Here is a 20,986-nt window from a genome sequence, read left to right on the forward strand (position 1 = left end):
AGTCTTACACCACTTTGTGGCCCCTTACACGTAAATGCCATCATCATCATCATGCCACGTGCTGTGTGTCTCAGAGCCTGTTCCCTCCTAGTTTAAGATCTTTGAGAAACCATGTCTTTTCATCTCCGTATCCTCAAAGTCTGGCTGATCCAGTCCTGGTATACAGCAGGTCTGCTAAGTTGTTGTTAAGCTGCCTCAATTCTGATAGATGAAGCAAGCAGAGCCATGAAAGTTGGGAGATCAGCTAAAACCACTAGGCAGTCAGGGGCTGATCAAGTCCAAACTTCTGAGCCAGGGAGGCATACAAGATGCTTTAGTGACTTATGTGTATGTGTCATTTTTATTTCTCTCCAAAACCTACCCCATGTTGGATGCCATCTCAATTCTTCTCTTATAGTCTGAGAATGAGTCTGCTTTTATCTAAGCTCATTAAAACAAAAATTCCATCCATATTTACTTCAAAAGATTCAAAAATACAAATTCAATAGAATACTTAATGTGAATTTCACAGGCACTGAAGGTAACAGCTGTTGAGGACATGGTCACGCTGGGCTAACTAAAGTGATGTCACCTCTCTCACATCGTAGCATTCTTTTATCTTTGTTTTACACTCTTAAGAGATAAGGAAGAAAATCAAAACCCAGAAAGATTTGCTGTAACTACTTCAAGAATCATTTCCTTCAGTGAAAATCTGTTATCACTATGATTTTAGTGATAGAGGAACAAGCAGAGCTCTCACGTGGGGCTGAGTGCCCACTACCAAAGCCCGTCTGGCCAGGCAAGGCCACCCAGAGCCCTCATGTTTACTCCAGGAGGTCATTTTTGAGCCAGTTGGGTTGGGTCCCACCCCTTCTGGCTTGCACCACCACAGAGAAAACCTTAAGAATATCTGCTTGGAGAAAAGTAACAGTAGCCTTAAGAAAAACACAAGAAATAACATAGATCATAGGGGAAGCACAACTTTCTCAACAAAGTAGCCCAAATTATGACAAAGAATCCTACCAAGAACACACCTAATGCTTGAGGGGAAAAGAATGCTTACACGAAACTGTTATTTGGTTTGAAGCTTTGAATAAGTTCCAAGTTTTTATATTTCACAATTTATATATACTTTATTAGAGTCCACAGTCTGCTAAATAAAAGCAGTAACAAGATATTTCACAAACTACTGTACAAATTAAATCTTAAGAATTTAATCTTATAAAAAATTAGGTGCACAGTCATACTGGCTAACCTAAAAATGCTTTTATCTACAGCCTAAAATACTTTAGGAGACAGTTCCAGCACTAAAAAATTATCCCAATTTTTTTTTACACGTTATACAACAAAAAGTTTGTGCTCTTAATCAAAAAGATCCAGACTAACTCAGCACGTAAAAAATAAATTTTACAAAGAATCCAAGATAATATTTTTCAAATACACTTTTATTTTCTGTTTTCCTTCCTCACATACAGAACTCCTCCACACACCGCACTTCTTGCAGCTATGAAGTCACTTGATGTTGGCCGGGTACCATTTTATCCCTAAAATTTTGTAGACATCAAAGTATGATAGTTGACCAGTGTTACATCCATAAAATATTTACATAGCACAGCGTATTAGGCTTTAGACATTTGGCAACTAGACCACATAAAAAGAGGACAAGACCCCCATCTTACATGTTTGGAATCAGGTATTCACCGGTCCCTATCTGGCAACTGTACACTGGTTCAAAGGGCAGCAGAGGCAACAGGCAGTTACTTCAGAGGACACGGAACACTATGATCTGGAAGCACGTTATGATGTTACCCAGTGTCATGTACCACACACCCTTCTCCAAGGTGGTCTCAACTCTAGAATGGCAGGTCCAGCTGATACAAAGTGAAGACAGACAACACAACATTTGCTCTGTGGAGATATCCTACTCATACTATGCATGTGCTGTGATTTTGAACATAACTCGTCCCAAAAACTTGTCACGATCATCCTGGCTTTTTAGGTTAGGTGATCCATCAATCTTGCACTCAACTGTTACTTCTTTCTCAGCACTGTTGGGAGCCAAGGTGACCTGAACAGCAACTAATGGCTGTAGATACCCCACCTGGCAAAAAAAGGAAAAGACATCAATTCAAACTCTATGGAAACATTTTACTTTTCTCTACCAGGAGCTGGCTTATTCCGCAAATTTTTTTTGAGACTCTATTACCCAGGCTGGAGTGCAGTGGTGCAATCATGGCTCACTGAAGCCTCAACCAATCCTCCCACCTCAGTTTCCTAAATAGCTGGGACTACAGGTGCATGCCACCACAGCCCACTAATTTTTATTTATATTTTTGTAGAGACAGGGTCTCCCTGTCCAGGTTGGCCTCAAATGCCTGGCTTCAAGTGGTCCTCCCACTTTGGCCTCCCAAAGGCTGGGATTACAGGTGTGAGCCACCACACTTGGCTTGTAAATTAAAGAAAAAAAATTGGGCCTATTATTTTCTGTTCTCTGCATTATTTTTAATTTTTTGAAGCTGTAAGTTCACACTTTTTTTTAAACTGATAAAAGTGTTGGTTGGGTGTGATAGCTCACGATCCTGAGTTCAAGTGATCCTCCCGCCTCGTCCTCCCAAAGTGCTAGGATTACAGGTGTGAGCTACCACACCCGGTCTATGTAACATTACTTTTATTTTTTTGAAATGGAGTTTCACCCTTATTGCTCAGACTGGAGTGCAATGGCACAATCTGGGCTCACCACTACCTCTGCCTCCTGGGTTTAAGTGATTCTCCTGCCTCAGCCTCCCAAGTAGCTGGGATTACAGGCACATGCCACCATGCCCAGCTAATTTTTGAATTTTTAGTAGAGATGGGGGTGGTGGTCAGGCTGGTCTTGAACTCCTGACCTCAGGTGATCCACCTGCCTCAGCCTCCCAAAGTGCTGGGATTACAGGTGTGAGCCACTGTGCCTGGCTCTGGCCTTACTTTTAAATATTCTTTTTTTTTTTTTTGAGACGGAGTTTCGCTCTTGTTACCCAGGCTGGAGTGCAATGGCGCGATCTTGGCTCACCGCAACCTCTGCCTCCCGGGTTCAGGCAATTCTCCTGCCCCAGCCTCCTGAGTCACTGGGATTACAGGCACACGCCACCATGCCCAGCTAATTTTTGTATTTTTAGTAGAGACGGAGTTTCACCTTGTTGACCAGGATGGTCTCGATCTCTTGACCTCGTGATCCACCCGCCTCGGCCTCCCACAGTGCTGGGATTACAAGCTTGAGCCACCGCGCCCGGCCTAAATATTCTTTTTAATAATTTACTTTTAATAATATACTTTTAAATAATTACTTTTAAATATATGTTAAGAGACAGTTTCTACTTGTCCCTCCCCCCCATATAGAAGGGTCTTTTTAATAATTATTAGTTTTATTGCATTGTAATCACAAAGTATTAATTGTAATGTATTTCTACTTTATGAAACTTTAAATATTTTATTATTATTTTTCAGAGATAGGGTATTGCTCTGCCAACCCAGGCTGGAGTATAGTGGTGTGATCATAGCTCACTGCCACCTCAACCTCCTGGGCTCAGGCAATCCTTCCTCCACAGTCTCTTGAGTAGCTCCACCATGCCTGGGTAATGGCTAATTTTTACCTTTTTGGAGAGACAAAGTCTGGCTATATTTTGCTCAGGGCTGGTCTCAAATTCCTGGCCTCAAGCTATCTGTCTGTCTTGGCCTCCCAAAGCGTTAGGAAGGGATTTTTTTTATGACAAAGTTCTGTGACTGTTCCACGTGTGCTGGACAATGACAGGGTATTCTCTATGGCCTATTTTATTGATTGTGTTTGACAACAATTCATAAGATCTATTACCCATCATGTTACTTAGCTCTTATATCCTTACTTTTGATAGCTGTGTAACTTGGTGCAAATATACTCATAATTGTTTAGCTTCACTATGGTTTCTTAATACAATTCTTCACTAAAATGAATAGGGGCTGATTCCAGGATTGGGGCAGGAAAAGTACAAGATTAACTTGGGGTATCTTGTAATTCCAGGATATAAAAAAGTGCTCAAAGAATTATGTAATCACGTCAAAAGACACCGGGGCCTGCCTGAAGGTCTCCTACCAACCAAATCTCAGAATATGTAGCATCAAAATAAATACTGATTATAAAAGAATATAATACATAGAATATTATAATAAATTATATAATTTAACTATGGAATCCATGAGTCTATATCAGCAGAAATAAATAAATGAAAAAAGAAAGGCATTCCCTTAGAGTAGAATGCCAACTAATGGAAAAAGATGAGATTAGAAAAACTACCATTTGGGAACAATCTTATAATAAATGATTCAGGCAAGAATCAACAAATGCTAAACTTGGCAAAAACAGAGTGATTTCCAGACTTTCAAAGGATTTTCCCCACATGATACTTATTGATGACAAAAGAAAAAAAGTAACTTTATAATATTGTAGAAACCTGGCTGATACCACCTTAGCCAAGCAATCAAGGTAACATCATCATTAATGGAATGAAATGATACCATACTCCTGTCAAAATGCACAACCTATATTTAATCATGAAAAACCACCAACTTAAACTCATGAACATAAAAGAGGCCATAAAAGGCCTGTACTCATTTTTGAAGAGTACAAAGGCATTAGACAGAGACTAAAGAAATATTTCAGATTACAGGTTGCTAAACATGTTAAAAGTGTGATATCTTGGATCAGGAAAACTCTCTTGTCTTTTGCTATAAAGAATATTACTGGAACAACTGATGAAATTTCAACAAAGTCTGTAGATACACAGTGCTATATTGTTAACTTCCTTTGTTAACTATACTACGGTTGATGTCTTTGTTTTGTTATCTAAAACACAAAACTTGAAACTGGGTAATTTATAAAGAAAAGGAATTTATTTCTTACAGTTATGGAGGCCGACAAGGCCAAGATCAAGGAGCTGCATCTGGTGAGAGCCTTTTGTTTGCTGCTGGGGACTTTCAACAAAGTCCCAAGGTGGTACAAGGCATTACATGGCCAGAGGGCTGAGCACTGAGCATGCTAAAGTGCTACTGCTCAGGTCTCTCTTCTTTTTTTTTTCTTTTTTGAGACAGAGTCTCACTTTGTCACCCAGGCTGGAATGCAGTAGTATGATCTGGGCTCACTGCAACCTCCACCTCCCAGGTTCAAGCGATTCTCCTGCCTTAGCCTCCTGAGTAGCTGGGACTACAAGTGCGGGCCACCACATGCAGCTAATTTTTGTATTTTCAGTAGAGATGGGGTTTCACTGTGTTAGCCAGGATGGCCTTGATCTCCTGACCCAGTGATCCGCCTGCCTCAGCCTCTCAAAGTGCTGGGATTACAGGTGTGAGCCACCGTGCCCGGCCTCTCTTCCTCTTCTTATAAAGCCACTAGTCCCACTCCTATGATAACTCATTAGTCTACTAACCTATTTTTTTTGTTGTTGTTGGTTTTTTTTTGTTTGTTTGTTTGTTTTTTTGAGACAAAGTCTTGCTCTGTCTCCCAGGCTGGAGTATAATGGTGTGATCTCTGCTTACCACAACCTCCACCTCCTGGGTTCAAGCAATTCTCCTGCCTCCAGAGTAGCTGGGATTACAGGTGCAGGCCACCACGTCTGGCTAATTTTTTTGTATTTTTAGTCGCAATGCGGTTTCACCATGTTGTCCAGGCTAGTCTGGAACTCCTGACCTGGTGATCCGCCTGCCTTGGCCTCTAAAAGTGCTGGGATTACAGGCTTGAGCCACTGCCCCTGGTTCCCACTAACCTATTAATCCATGAAAGGATTAATCCACTCCTGAGGGCAGGGCCCTCATGACCCCATCACTTCTTAAAGGCCATACCTCTCAGTACTACCACATTGAGGATTCAGTTTCAGATTGAGTTTTGAAGGGAAAACATATCCAAACCACTAGGTATGTATTATTTTAGGAACTACACACTCAAGCATTTAATGCAAACAGGCAGCATGTTTGTAACTTAGTCCCAAATGGTTTGGGGGCAAACGTTTATGTATTAAGCAAATGAATAATAAGACAAGGGAGAATATTAACACTTGGGAAATTTAGGTAAAGGATCTACAGGAAATTTTTGTACTATTCTAGCTACTTCAAGTCTTAAATCATTTCAAAATAAAAAGTTCAAAAAGTATATATACAGTATGATCCCAATTTAATAATATGATACTTGTGTACATATATTATAAGGAAAAATATGAATAAAATTACATTACAATACTGCTTCTCTAGGTAATGAGCTTTTTTTTTTTTTTTTTTTTTTTCCTGAGATGGAGTCTTACTCTGTTGCCCAGGCTGGAGTGCAATGGCGCAATCTTGGCTCACTGCAACCTCCACACCTCCCGGGTTCAGGCAATTCTCCTGCCTCAGCCTCCCAAGTATTACAGGTGCCTGCTACTATGCCCGGCTAATTTTTGTATTTTTAGTAGAGATGAGGTTTCACCATGTTAGTGTCAGGCTGGTCTTGAACTCCTGACCTCAGGTGATCTGCCCGCCTCACCACTATGCCTCGCCACTGTGCAGCTGTAACAAGCTTTCTGATTTTTTTTTTGTGGGGTGGTGGGGGATGGAAGAGACAGAATCCTACTCTGTTGCCCAGCCTGGAGTGCGGTGGGCACGATCTCGGCTCACTGCAACCTCTGCCTCCTGGGTTCAAGAGATTCTCCTGCCTCAGCCTCCTGAGTAGCTGGGACTATAGGCACACGCCATCATGCCCGGCTAATTTTTGTATTTTTAGTAGAAAGGGGTTTTCACCAAGTTGGCCAGCCAGGTCTCAAACTCCTTACCTCACGTGATCCACCTGCCCCGACCTCCCAAAATGCTGGGATTACAGGAGTGAGCCACCACACCCGGCCTTGATTTTCTTTTTAAGTACTTTTCTACTTTCTCTACATAAGCACATACTACTACTTTTATAATAAAAAAGAAAATAATATATAAAAAAAACATCATCCAACTTTATCTGCTTGGGTTATGTGTTCTGAATTGGGGATGTCAGAACTCCATTTACCATCAACATTAAAATAAAACAAAACCTGAACAGATGATGCACAAATTAAACAGGGCTTGTGTCTACCTACCCCAGACAAGTGGGACTTCAACAGATGCTCCAGCTTCCCAAAAGAGCAGTTATAACATAACTTCTAAATACTTACATGCAGTTTTTTCCCATAATATGGGAAATATTTTAAGTCTATAATTCCATTATGAGGATAAGTTGTTATATTTGTTTGATCTTCATTCTAAAGTTGGAAACAAAAGAAATTCTCTTTAGGTCACAAAAAGAATTTGTAAAAACTGTGTTTATAATTAAAGCAGTAGCAATCACGAACAGTTTGGAGAAATTACAATGCTGCTCCAACTATATTATCATTACTAGTGTATTTCTGAGAAGAGGCTTGCTCATCTTATTAATATTACGTAATTCCACACGAACTATCCTGATTCTTACACTTCCAGATATATTGTATACTCTTTTTCATTAGAGTCCCTTATTTATAGCCAGTTCCACTCATGTACTCCTGTAAAATCTTACCTGCCCTCCAAATACCAAATGCCAGCCTTTCTACCTACTAACAGCAGGAAGGCACCAGCAGGTTTGGGACCTTTGTTTTCATGAAATGAATAAAATACTGTGCTTCCAGACTGGAAAGAAAGGCCACCACAAGGTGCCAACCTAGAATGCAGCACTCAGGCGTGGGAGACAGCAGGTGTGAGAGTTTCATGTGATTAATAACCACAACTGCAACCAGAGGGGAATCCACAATGCACCTGACAGGAATCACAAGGGAAAATTTAAGGTACTCCAAGCAAAACCCTCCTCGACAAATTTAAATACTGTATTTCTCAGGAATAAATCTATGAGCGTATATAAATCATTAAGTATTACTTGTCTACTGGAATTCCATGCAAGTTGATAAACATGCATGGAATTCTATGTTGATAAACGTGAAAACATATTCCATGTTTATCAACATACAAATTAAGCATCACCTATAATCTAAATAACTCATGCTATTAGTTATTTCTAGTATTATTCATGATAAATAAGCAATTTATGAAAATTCTCATGCAATACTTTCCAAATGGGACTAATACTTTTTTTTTCCAGACAGAGTCTCACTCTGTCGCCAGGCTGGAGTGCAGTAGTGTGATCTTGGCTCACTGCAACCTCCGCCTCCTGGGTTCAAGTGATTCTCCTGCCTCAGCTTCCTGAGTAGCTGGGACTACAGGTGCATGCCACCAGGCTCAGCTTATTTTTGTATTTCTAGTAGAGACGGGGTTTCCCATATTGGCCAGGATGGTCTTGATCCTTGACCTCCTGATCCGCTCACCTTGGCCTCTCAAAGGGTAGGGATTACAGGCATGAGCCATCACGCCTGGCCCAAATGGGCCTAATTCTAATGAGTATAATTTTAACAGACTGACTAGTAGCAAACAGACCACAAGTTAAAATAAAATGTTATTAAATACTGAAATTTAATATATATATATATATATATATTAAAATTTTTTTGAGACATTGAAACCACACATGAAACAGCATAAAGCAAAACTAAGAATCCACCCTAAGGAGTTGTAGGTTCATTTCGTTTCATTCTGAAGCAGCATATGGGTGCTGGGTGGCGTGAGAAACAGATGAAAGGCATCGGCCAGACAGCATAAAGCACAGAATGATGCGCACCACCCACCAGACAAGTTCTAATGATCCAGATGAAGAATATGTGGAAAGGGCAGGAAGTAACAACACCAGGAGAAACTGCAAAAGTCACTTTCAATCACTATTCAAACTCCACTGTACATCTGTACTCCTTTTTTTTTTTTTGAGATGGAGTTTCGCTCTTATTACCCAGGCTGGAGTGCAATGGCGCGATCTCGGCTCACCGCAACCTCCGTCTCCTGGGTTCAGGCAATTCTCCTACCTCAGCCTCCTGAGTAGCTGGGATTACAGGCATGTGCCACCATGCCCAGCTAATTTTTTGTATTTTTAGTAGAGACGGGGTTTCACCATGTTGACCAGGATGGTCTCGATCTCTTGACCTCGTGATCCACCCGCCTCGGCCTCCCAAAGTGCTGGGATTACAGGCGTGAGCCACAGCGCCCGGCCATCTGTACTCCTTAATATAAAAAAATAAGCTTAAAAATCAAAGGTAACATTTTATATTAGAGAAAACCTAGTCTCTTTGGTATCAGTGCTTTTCTGCATTAACTGCGTTTGTTGAACCTATTTTATCCCCTTAATATACCTTCATTCACAGAACACATTTCCCCAAAATGAAAAAGAGGTTTTCTTTGAGAAACAGTTCACCGAGTCCCTCAGAGTGTGTTTTTCTTTCTTTTTGAGTCAGAGTTTCAGTCTGTTGCCTAAGCTGGAGTGCAATGGAATAATCTTGGTTCACCTCAACCTCCTCCTCCTGGGTTCAAGTGATTCTACTACCTCAGCCTCCAAGGTGCTGGAATTACAGGCATACGCCCCCATGCCAAGCTAATTTTTATATTTTTGGTAGAGATGAGGTTTTGCCATGTTGGCCAGGCTGGTCTCAAATTCTTGCCCTCAGGTGATCTGCCCACTTTGGCCTCCCAAAGTGCTGGGATTACAGATGTGAGCCGCCACATCTGGCAATAGCATCATATTGTAAACGATGAGCAACTAAGAACTTACTGATGTTCACTGAGTTCCACTGAAAACAAAATGGAGTCTAAAAATTAATACATTTTGTCTCTTCCCACTTTTGATTTTCTTAATATGATTCATTTTCATAAGAAAACCAAATACTGATGAAATGACTTAAGTTTCTTCAGTATTTGGTTTTCTTATAAAAATGAGAAAAATTACATCTTTTGTAGGAATCTTTTAAGTTGGGATATATTAAAAGGCCACCTTGGCCACCTGCAGTGGTTCAGGCCTATAATCCCAGTACTTTCAAAGGCTGAGGCAGGGGATTGCTTGAGTCCAGGAGTTCAAGACCAGCCTGGGCAACATGGCAACACCCATCTCTATAGAGGGAGAGAGAGAAAGAGAGAGGGAAAAAAGCCACCTCGAAAGTATTTGTATTTTTAGGACTCTTAAAGCAATTAAAGCAGAACAAACTCAATGCAAGACAAAATAAAATACATCTATATTACATAAAACAACTAAAAAATTTAAAGAACACTTGATATAGACAGGCAAATCTAATAGAAAATTGCAATTATGATACGTAGTAAATGCTTCCATCTGTTCTGGAGAGCCACATCTTTATGGTTCTAACTGGTTTACTACTTGTGACTAGCCTAGAGATAAAATGCCAAATTTTATAAACATTTCTTCCAATTTTGTGTTTTTCTAAAAACAAAAAAAAATTCTACAACTAAATAAACAAAATAAAAAACCCTCCTGTTTTTTTTATGTGCCTTACACACATCTCTCCAAAGCAAAAGGAAAGCTAACTGAAATCTAAATCATTAAATCTGGTTTTTTTTTAGACAGCTCTGTTGCCCAGACTAGAGCACAGGGGCGAGGTCTCAGCTCACTGCAATCTCTGCCTCCCCGGTTCAAGTGATTCTCCTGTCTCAGCCTCTCAAGTACCTGGGATTACAGGCACCTGCCACCATGCCCAGCTAATTTTTATATTTTTAGTAGAGACAGGGTTTTGCCAGGTTGGACAAGCTGTTCTCAAACTCCTGACCTCAGGTGATTTGCCTGCCTTGGCCTCCCAAAGTGTTGGTATTACAGGCGTGAGCCACTGCCCCCTGCCTAAATCTGGATTTTTCATTAACATTTCCTGCAACTATTCTAGAAGCGAAGGATACATAATAGAAAAAACAAGAAGAAAAATGCATTTAAAACCTTGAGGGGGCTGGGCATGGTGGCTCACGCCTGTAAACCCAGTACTTTGGGAGGCCGAGGCAAGCAAATCACAACGTCAGGAAATCGAGACCATCCTGGACAACATGGTGAAACACCATCTCTACTAAAATATAAAAAATCAGCTGAGCCTGCTGGTGCGCACCTGTAATCCCAGCCACTCAGGAGGCTGAGGCAGGGACATCACTGGAACCCGGGAAGTGGAAGTTGCAGTAAGCTGAGATTGCGCCTCCGCACTCCAGACTGAGTCAAAAAAAAAGAAAAAAAGAAAAAAAAAGCCCTTAAGGGAAGAGTTATATGGAATTTTTTATACTGGCCAAAGGTTTATACAATTTAAAGCTTAGAAAAGAATTAAAAGTGTTTGTACTTCTGGTTTGAATGCGTTTTCCTTTTAGGTGGTATTGGCTTTGTAGACCCAGCATTCCAAGCTTATCTATGCAGCCTGCTCACGTGCAACGGCAAAAGCTCCTGTATACAGGTTCACGGTCATGAAATTAGCACTTCTACCCAACCTAGCATCCAAGCCCCAGGAGCTTTCTACCAAAAAGCACTGTGAGCAAGCCCTGATCATAAAGGGTTACTCAACATTTTTTCTAAATGTATTTTGTAGCTATAATGTTTTGACTTGAGAGCTGACAGTATATGCTTCCCACTAGATTTTTAGAAGAATTTATCAAGAAAAGCTCAGCTTAGATGTGTGTCTGGTTTTAAGTGGGTTCCCCCTTCCCCTCCCTCCCTTCCTCCTTTCCTTTTTCTGAGACACAGTCTTGCTCTGTAGGCAGGCTGGAGTACAGTGGCATAATCTTAGCTCACTGGCATCTCTGCCTCCTGGGTTCAAGCGATCCCTCTGCCTCAGCCTCTTGAGTAGCTGGGAATACAGGCGTGTGCCACCACGGCAAGCTAGTTTTTTTGTATTTTAGTAGAGACGGGGTTTCACCATGTTGGCCAGGATGGTCTCGACCTCCTAACTTTGTGATCTTCCCACTCTGGCCTCCCAAAGTGCTGGGATTACAGGTGTGAGCCACCAACCCTGGCTGATTCTGGATTTCACACAAGTTTCCCATTGAGCTGTCTGTGGCACAAGGAGGTAAAGTGAATTGCCAGTGGTCACACACATATAATTTCAACCCAGATGAGAAACCATAAACTTCCTGACTTTCTAGACTACTCTAAATAGTAAATACTCTTTGAAAATTAATAAGAACACTCCAGATCAGGAGTTCTCAAAATGTGGGCCTCAGACCAGCAGCATCAGCATCACCTGGAAACTTCAGTTAGAAATGCAAATTTTGTACCCTATCTCAGACCTGAGTCAGAAACTATGGGAACAGAACCAAGAAGCCAACATGATTCTGATGAATGACCAAGTTTGAGAACCACTCAGCAAGAAGTTTATGCCCAAATTAGTCCATTAACAGTAAAACGAATTTATTTCCACAACTTTAAAAGTGATTTCGATGTAACATTTTAAGTAAAATATTTCTGCCATACAGTCGGAGTTGAAATGTTAATATTTAGCACAATTATAAATTTAGAACTTAATTTCTCCTCAGAACTCTTACCCATCTTTTACATTATTTGTCTTAGTTGCATTTGCAGCATGGAGAGAAAACAAAAGAAAGTTATGAGATGAAAACTGCACAGTATTCTGGAAAAAAAATAAAGTAGGCATAGGGGTGATAAATAATGCTTCTACCTGAAGGAAAATGTACCATATTTCATTAAATCTCAGATAGCATTGATGGGTAGCACGCCAACTAACAAACTTAAGAAAAAAAAAAAGTCATGGTACAGTATTAAGACACCATCAGTTATAAGGGTAATCCCAATTTCAGTGTTACTAGAGTTTGCAGAAAAAAAGTGAATCTTAGAACTGATGAAATATGGTATATATGAAAATAAGGGCAATGTGTGCAAAATCAAATACACATGGAAAATGTTTTTCTGAATTATCATTAAGGAAGAGAAAGACTAGATGACTACATCATTAGACTTTTACAGTATTTTAAGAAACACCAAAGACTTAAGAGAAGTTTTGAATACTAACCTTCAAAACACAATCTATCCTTGGCACTCCTTCAGGCTTTAATCCAATTATCTAGGGTTAAGAAACAGTGATTAATACATCATGTAAGCATGCAATGGAATTTCCTCCCTCTGTTGCTGGGGACAAGAGGTGTTTAAGATAAACACCTACTCTGTGTATTAACCCAGTGAGTTACATCTGCCTTTTAATTGTATTTGAGGGGATTAAAATGAACTTTTTTTTTTTTTTTAAGAGACAGAGTCTCGCTCTGTCGCCAGCCTGGAGTGCAGTGGCGTAATCTTGGCTCACTGCAGCCTCTGCCTCCTGGGTTCAAGCCATTCTCCTGCCTCAGCCTCCCAAGTAGCTGGGACTACAGGCATACACCACCACACCCAGCTAATTTTTGTATAGAATGAACTTTTAAATAAAATAACTTCAGCAATCAGTTATCTTATTACTGTACTAGGTCAACCGAGAAAACAAATCAACTACCAAAGAACTGACCAAAACAAAAGTACCCTTTGCTACCCTTAAAATAAGAAACAGATAGAAATTAATTATTATTAATATTTATATAAACAATTTGATGTAAAGAATAAGAACTGCAGAGGCATAATAATTCACTGTTCTTCACAAAAATATATTTATTATGTCACACTCTCCGTGTTTCCATGAGGGCCCCACTGAGTCTCACCATATCTTACCCTCATCTGCTCCCCAAAAGGCATGCATTGGGAGAGCCCTATCTTAAGATTCCTTTCATGTATGTAGCTGGCAGAACCGAATCATAACATATTTGTACATTTTGTGAGATATCTGTTTTGGCATTATGTATTTATACGCAGTTTCCATGTAAATGCATGTAAAATCTAAATATTCCCCTCAAAAGACAAGAAATGTTGTAACCTAATAAATAATGTCAACAGCGCTAACTGGGAACTGTACTGGTATGAAACCCCCTGCTACGTTACATAAGCTAATCTCATCACTGATTCCTGTGTGTCTGATGCTGTCCTCCTGCCAAAGCCATGCCCTGAGTCATCAACAAGTATCTCAGACCATTATCATTCAAGAAGGCCATCTTGAGAAAGAAAACAAACCCAGAAGGTTGATCCTCTTCTGGCATTCTATCAGCAAGCTAGATGTTGTGAGGATATTTCTAGTAGACTGGGATTACAAAAGGCCACCTCTGTTAAAACAAACTTAATTCATTTTATAAACTAGATGATCTAGTTTCACATTACTTTCAGCTTACTTTGTTAACTCCAATTCTTAATTCTGAATAAAGTCTGGTTGAAACATCCCACTAATCATTTACTGAGTACCTAGAATGTTATGGGACAATCTGGAAACTGTCAGTTGTCCAAGGCCTCCCAAAAGATGAAGGTGAGATTGGAGGGGTGTCAGTCTGGGCACTTCACAGTCTAGCTGGTTCTCCCTATAGGGAAGCTCCTTATTTAGCAGTATCAACTTCAAAAGACCCAAGTTTTAGTTTTATTAATGATGGTAGCAATGTGCTCACCAATGATGACTTCAGTGATTTATAAATTCATGATTTTGAGAAGTCTATACCTGTTTAAGAAAGTGCCATTTCCTGAATAAATGACCAGGAATGACTTCACTCTTCAAAGGAGACCTTGCAGACCTCAAAACAGTAAGAGCATCAGAACACAGCTCTGAACACATGTACAGAGCAGCAAGGCATGGGGGCTAGGGATCAATTCATGACTCAAGAAAGGCATTTTCCTTTGCACAATGACCCTAATTCATTATTCCCGTCAGAGAGAGAATGTTAACTTCTTACTTTGCTCATTACTATACAATTTAAGCATGCCTTCTGTAAAACAGCAAAATGCTGCTACTTGGCTACAACTGCAACATCCCACTGGAATGGGATTTTATTTGTATTTCCATTATTTAATTACATATACATATACTGATACTATAAAACTATGCTTTGGTACTGAGTATTTTGAAAAAGTTAAATAAGTGTAAACTTTATGGAGTCTGTGGAATTTTAAATTATTTTACAACATAGGATTCAAAGATGAGCACTGTACCCTAACAAAACCCTGCTTTGCGTACGACAAGGAGAGCACTTGCCCCTTAAAGCATTAATCTGTAGTGAAATGCATGTAAGTATTCCCAAAGAAGAAAAGTTTAAGTTACTTTAACTCCTTAATCCATGATTAACCTATGAACCTCTCTTTTTTGCCGTACAAACTTTTTTCCAGCGATCAATAAACATTACTGCTAGCCTTTAAAGCAAGCTACCCCCCAAATGAGATAACTTTTAATAAGGAAGGCATTAACCCAACCAAAACAATCTAAAAGTAGTTGCCTCCTTAACAGAGAATATTAGAAAAAAAGCAGCAGCAGAGGTAAAATATGTACGTACTCTGTTCATTTTCACAAGAATACAAGGTTTTCCTTTAGAATAGCCAAAATCAGGATCACTCATACCACTGCATGCTTGAAGTAACAAAAGAGGAAACTGACATGCAACATAAACTGGACCCTTCTGTTCAAAAAGTGCTCCATCAGGACAGGCTGTGAGGTTCTTCTGTTCTTCTAAAGTATATGCTAAAAAGGAAACATATATGTGTGCTAGATCAGCCAAAAAAAGGTATTAAAAACAACCAGGAATATATCAACCTTTGGAAAATCATCTTCAAAGACAAAAACAGCAATGTCAATTACCAGATAACTTTAGGGAAAGAATGTTAAGTTTGCCCCTTTACCTTTTAACAGCTAACTAATGCTCTAAAGTTACTGCGTTTCAATAATTATATGAACTGGATTATAGATTAATCTCATCTGTCACCATTAGGTGGCAGTAACAGCCATGGCTAAAGCATTATCTGAATGCCTTCCGCATGCTTAGTGATACAACAGAGAAGATGTAAAAAGGCACTGCTGCTGCCCTCATGGAGCTTAGTTTTGTGGGGAAGATAGACATTGAGTGAGTATAAAAGCAGAACCGCAGAGAAGATACAGTCTTATGACAATCTACACTAAAAAAAAAAAAAAAAAAAAAAAAAAAAAAAAAAGCAACTGAGATGAATGCAAAAGGGTATGTGGAAGTTAATGAAGTTGGGAAAAGCACTTCCAATGAAGGAAGGTAGAAGCCAGACCATATAGTCTTGTAAGCTATGTTAAAGAATTTTGAGGGGTGTAGGTGTGTGTTTTGCCAAACAGCAATTAACAATCCACTAAAACGTTTTAAACCAGGGAAAGTGGATAGTATGAATACACTTATGTTACGAAATTAACTCTGACTTTTCTGTGGGGGACAGTCCAGAAAGGAAAAAGAAAGGACCCGGAAAATGAGTTAGGAGACAATTAAAGCAGCCCAGGTGAGAGAAGACTAGCTCACAGAAGGGTGTTTTTAGCAGAGATGGAGGTAACTAGATGAAGGCAAAGGTGATAAAGGAGTAAAATGGTTAGAACTTGGCAATGGGACGGAAGAGGGAGGAAAAATATGCAACAGACAATACAATGTCTGCTCCATACTCGGCACAGTGTTTAGCCCAAGAGGCACACAGTGAACAAGCCTGATGTGACCCCTGCCCTCAATGTGCTTAATCTAGTGAACAATACTTACTAATAAATAATTAAGATATGGTGTAACAGTACCTCCGTAACAACTACTGGTGTGTGGGTAACAACTGGTACCAGAAAAAGGGTACTGAATTCAACCAAAATAAGAACCAAATTTCAAAGTGTATGCTTCAAAAAGGAAGTGTAAAGTCTTCAACTTGGGGAAAAAAAAATAATTGTCAAAATGTTCGGTTTCATCTTATACTTATCAGAAAGTAGGTTACCGTGGGAACTATGTACTCATTTAAAAGCAAAGAATGATTCAGGTATTTTATGGGGGTAGGAAAAACTTTGTAACAAAACAGCATCATGACGCCCATCACTTTGCAAGAAAATAAGTCCTTCACCAATTTCCCCAAAGGCTTCTGAAACTGCATACACTCTGCTGGAATAGCTCAGTTCATCAGTGACCTTTTTTTTTTTTATGCTGACTTCCACTTCCATACCGTTAAGTGTAAGGAACTGTATGATGACTGTTCAGATTATGCAGAAGGCATGATAGGAACACAGAAAGGTCACTGACCCCAGAGTAACCAAAGAGCCCTATATATCTGAGAAAAGCCTAAAATAAGATTACCAAAGGCCGAGTGAGTGTAGTGGCTCATGCCTGAAATCCTAGCCCTCTGGGAGGCAGAGATGGGCAGATAATACTTGAGGCCAGGAATTCGAGGCCAGCCTGGCCAAGATGGTGAAACCCTGTCTCTATTGAAAATACAAAAATTAGCTAGGTGTGGTGGCGCAGGCCTATAATCTTAGCTGCCTGTGAAGCATGAGGGTCGCTTGAACCCAGGAGGCAGAGGTTGCAGTGAGCTGACATCACGCCACTGCATTCCAGCCTGGGCAACAGAGTAAGACTGCCTCGATGAAGGAAAAAAAAAAAAAAAGACCAAGATAATAGGAGGAATGAATGACCCTAAAGGAAAGAGATAATTAGAACAAGATAAAAATTTAAGTCCAATTAGTATCCGCAGGAAAAATAGAGAAGACATTGTTTTTTAACCAGATGCATTATATCTGTCAAACATGAAAAAGGAGCGCCTAAGGATCAACAACAGATGAATGTCTTAAAAAGCAAAAAAACAGTCGAAAATTAAAGTAAATCCCCAGAAAGTCAAATTAAGTAAAAACAAAATAAGAGAAAATCCAGAGGTCCAAGACCCAACGAACAGAATAGTTCTAGAAAGAGAAAGCCAGAAAATTGAGTTGAGGAAATTACCAAAGTAGTAACGGAGGATACTTCCCCTGAACTGAAGAACTTAAGTCTTCATCCTGAAAGACCTGCAATCAAGTCTCAGCAAAATACTTTGGGGACAGAAATCCAGATAGAAATTTTAGAACTCAAAAGAGATAAAGAATATTGAAAAAGAACATGAAAAACTTTCAAAGAAAAAAGGCAAATACAAAGAACTGAATTCTGTACGGAGGTAAACAATCAAATATAAAGGCAGAAATAATTTGTTTTCAGAAATGAAAGGGCTCAAATTTACATTTCATGTGTCTTTTGTTATAAAATTACCTGAGAATGTACTCCATCAAAACTAAGGAGTAAATTAAGAGAGAAAAAAAGGGCAGGGGCCAAGAAACAGTGGATCCAACTAAAGAAAGTAGTAAAAGGAAGTTCCCCAAAGGACAGCTGGGAGTAAAAGGCTGATGTCGAAATACTACTAACTGCAGTAGGAGGGGAAGGGCTCTAGGAAAGAGTTTTCCAGAAAAAAAAGACTCAAGAAAATACCTCAAATGATAGTTTACAAATAAGGAAGTCAGAAGAGAGTATCTACAGATGATTGAAGAAGATATAAAAACCAAGTATAAAAAGGCAACCAAAAATAAAACTAATAGCAAACAATTATTATTGAATTGAGAAAGGGGGAAGGTCTGAGACATGTCAGCTAAGTAAAGAAAATGTATAAAAGTGATAAATGATAACCTAATAAAGAAAAGTGATAATGTATAAAAGTAAAAAATCAAGAACCAGCGAAAAAAAGTGTAATATTTATAGATACAGAACGCCTGTAATCCCAGCACTTTGGGAGGCCAAGATGTGTGGATCACTTGAGGCCAGTTGTTAGTTCACTTGAGGCCAGGAGTTGGCCTGTGCAACATGGCGAGATCTCATCTCTACAAAAATTTTAAAAATTAGCTAGGTGTGATGATGTGAGCCTGTAGTCCTAACTACTCCAGAGGCTGAGGCAGGACGATCACTTGAACCGAAGAGTTTGAGGCTACAGTGAGCCGTGACTGTGCCACTGGGTGACAGAGTGAGACACCACCTCAGACAAACAGACAAAGGAAACAAAGAGAAAAGAAATAAAATGTGTCCAGAATCAGACTATTTTTCACAACCTCCATTGCTCCCTCCCTTGCCAAGCCACTGTCTCCACTCACCTAGATTACTGTGACAGCCTTCTAACTAGCTTCCCCATTCCCTACTTCTAGTCTAGTTTCAAAAAGCAGCCTGTAGGATCCTTTAAAAAAATCCAAGTTAGATCATGTTATTATTCACGGCTTAAAATCCCCCATCATGGTCACTGTAAAAGCCAAAGAACTTAACAATGGCTTCTAAGGACCTACACAGTCTGGACCTCCTTGAATTTCCTAACTTCAGTCTCCTACACCTCTCCCCAGGGCTCACTCCATTTAGCCCCTCTCATTTCCTTGATGAATCTTCAACATATCAGCACCATAAGCCTCAGGGCCTTTGTACCTACTGCTTCCTCTGCTGGACATTTCCATGGCTAGTTCTTTTCCCTCCTTCACATCTTCCCTCAAAGGTTCCCTTTCAATACGGCTTTCCTAGACCACTCTGCATGTAAAACCACAACCCTTCCCAACTTACCCTGTATCTCCTTTTTCTGCTTTATTTTCCCCCTCAGTGCGTACTATCTTCTAATTCACCACTAGACTAAGCTCCAGAAAGACAGGAATTTCTCTTCTGTTCATTGTTGGAACCCAAATGAGTGCTTGCCACAAAGTAGGCCCTCAAAAAATATGTGAATAAATTAATAGGACTTCCGCTGGAAGAGAGCAGGGCAGGGAACACTTCATTGCAGACCTTTTTTAGGTATTAAACCATGGATGATACTTTCACAAAAGTCTTTATTTAAATAATAACTACATATTTAACTGTCAAGGAAAAGAGACTTAGGAAGACAGCTAGTAGATAATGTGAGATTAAAAGCAACTTTTGGTTTAAGATAGGAGGGAGTTGAAGATTTCTGCAAGTTGACAGGAAGGATCCGGTAAAGACAAAAAGGCTAAATACATCCCAGAAGAGAGAGTACACAGTATATTTCTGAGACAGTGAGAGAGGATGAGATCCAAAGCAGGCGAGGAAGGGCAGACCCCCATCAGAGGACAAATGTGACAGAAAAAATGGCTGCCACTGTAGATTTGTTTTACTGGCAATGGGGAAACTGGAGGAGCTCCCATTTGAGTTCTTCTATTATCTCTTAAAATAAGAAATCAGGTTATATGAAGAGAGTGAGTTACAAGGAAAAAGGTAAGGAGTGAGTGAAAGTTGGAAATAATCCCTTCAGACAATTATCCAGAGAAATTCCATAGGATTACCAGGCAGTTAAGCAAGCCCAGTTGAGGGAAGTGCTCAAGTGCTCACAGTGCTATTAGTCCCGCTAAGTATCTGTCTAGAGCAGCACCTGGCTGCTCAGGCGCAGGGGCACAGAAGGATGAGCTACATCTAGTAATTACATGGCTTTATCCAGGAGTGGGGTTTTGCCACAGTGTATGACACAAAGACTGAGAGGGCTAGGATTTTAGAGCACCAGTATAAGTCAAAGTGAAATAAAAACCATGGAATTAAGCTACATAAAAGGGAAAGCGGAATGGGAGATGAGATGAAGTAATGTTCTAGGGAGCAGCTGCAGGTGTGTGTGGCTGAGGAAGAGATGAGCTGATCATGAACCACAGGCTCGGGCATTTGATGATTACTCATATGACTGTTAACACCATTCATGTAAATGGTTGGGCCAAGCAAAACAGGAGGAAAAACTGGTCTAGGTGGCTCTCAAAGAGCAGTACAAACTGGTAACTTTGAAAAACAACTGATGTATTAAAAATGAGACACAGACATAACTTTAAAATAATAAACACAATTTCCCATTCCCAACAAAACATTACATTGAATGTAAAAGATCCAAGTTCTCAGAGGAGTTATTTCACACAATATAGATTTGCTCTGTTAACTAAAATATTTAGTTTTAATGCAGAATATATATTACATCTCTTTTTTTTTTTTTTTTAGACGGAGTTTCACTCATGTTACCCAGGCTGGAGTGCAATGGCGCGATCTCGGCTCACCGCAACCTCCGCCTCCTGGGTTCAGGCAATTCTCCTGCCTCAGCCTCCTGAGTAGCTGGGATTACAGGCACACGCCACCATGCCCAGCTAATTTTTTGTATTTTTAGTAGAGACGGGGTTTCACCATGTTGACCAGGATGGTCTCGATCTCTTGACCTCGTGATCCACCCGCCTCGGCCTCCCAAAGTGCTGGGATTACA

General features: G+C 39.9%; 1 protein-coding gene across 1 annotated transcript in view; it reads right to left on the minus strand.

Annotated features, from left to right (window-relative positions):
- Positions 1–1,403: 1,403 nt before the first annotated feature.
- Positions 1,404–20,986, minus strand: part of ATP1B3 (ATPase Na+/K+ transporting subunit beta 3) — a 56,124-nt gene continuing 36,541 nt past the window's right edge. The window contains exons 4-7 of the mRNA XM_032264766.1: positions 15,271–15,455; positions 12,894–12,944; positions 7,155–7,241; positions 1,404–2,080 (exon numbers count right to left, since the gene is read on the minus strand). Of these exons, the coding sequence (XP_032120657.1) occupies positions 1,910–2,080; positions 7,155–7,241; positions 12,894–12,944; positions 15,271–15,455 (494 nt within the window). The 3' untranslated portion in view covers positions 1,404–1,909. The remainder of the gene's footprint in view (positions 2,081–7,154; positions 7,242–12,893; positions 12,945–15,270; positions 15,456–20,986) is intronic.

This window comes from Sapajus apella, unplaced genomic scaffold (genome assembly GCF_009761245.1).
Source record: "Sapajus apella isolate SASKATOON/1434 unplaced genomic scaffold, GSC_monkey_1.0 scaffold4, whole genome shotgun sequence".
NCBI lineage: Eukaryota > Metazoa > Chordata > Mammalia > Primates > Cebidae > Sapajus > Sapajus apella.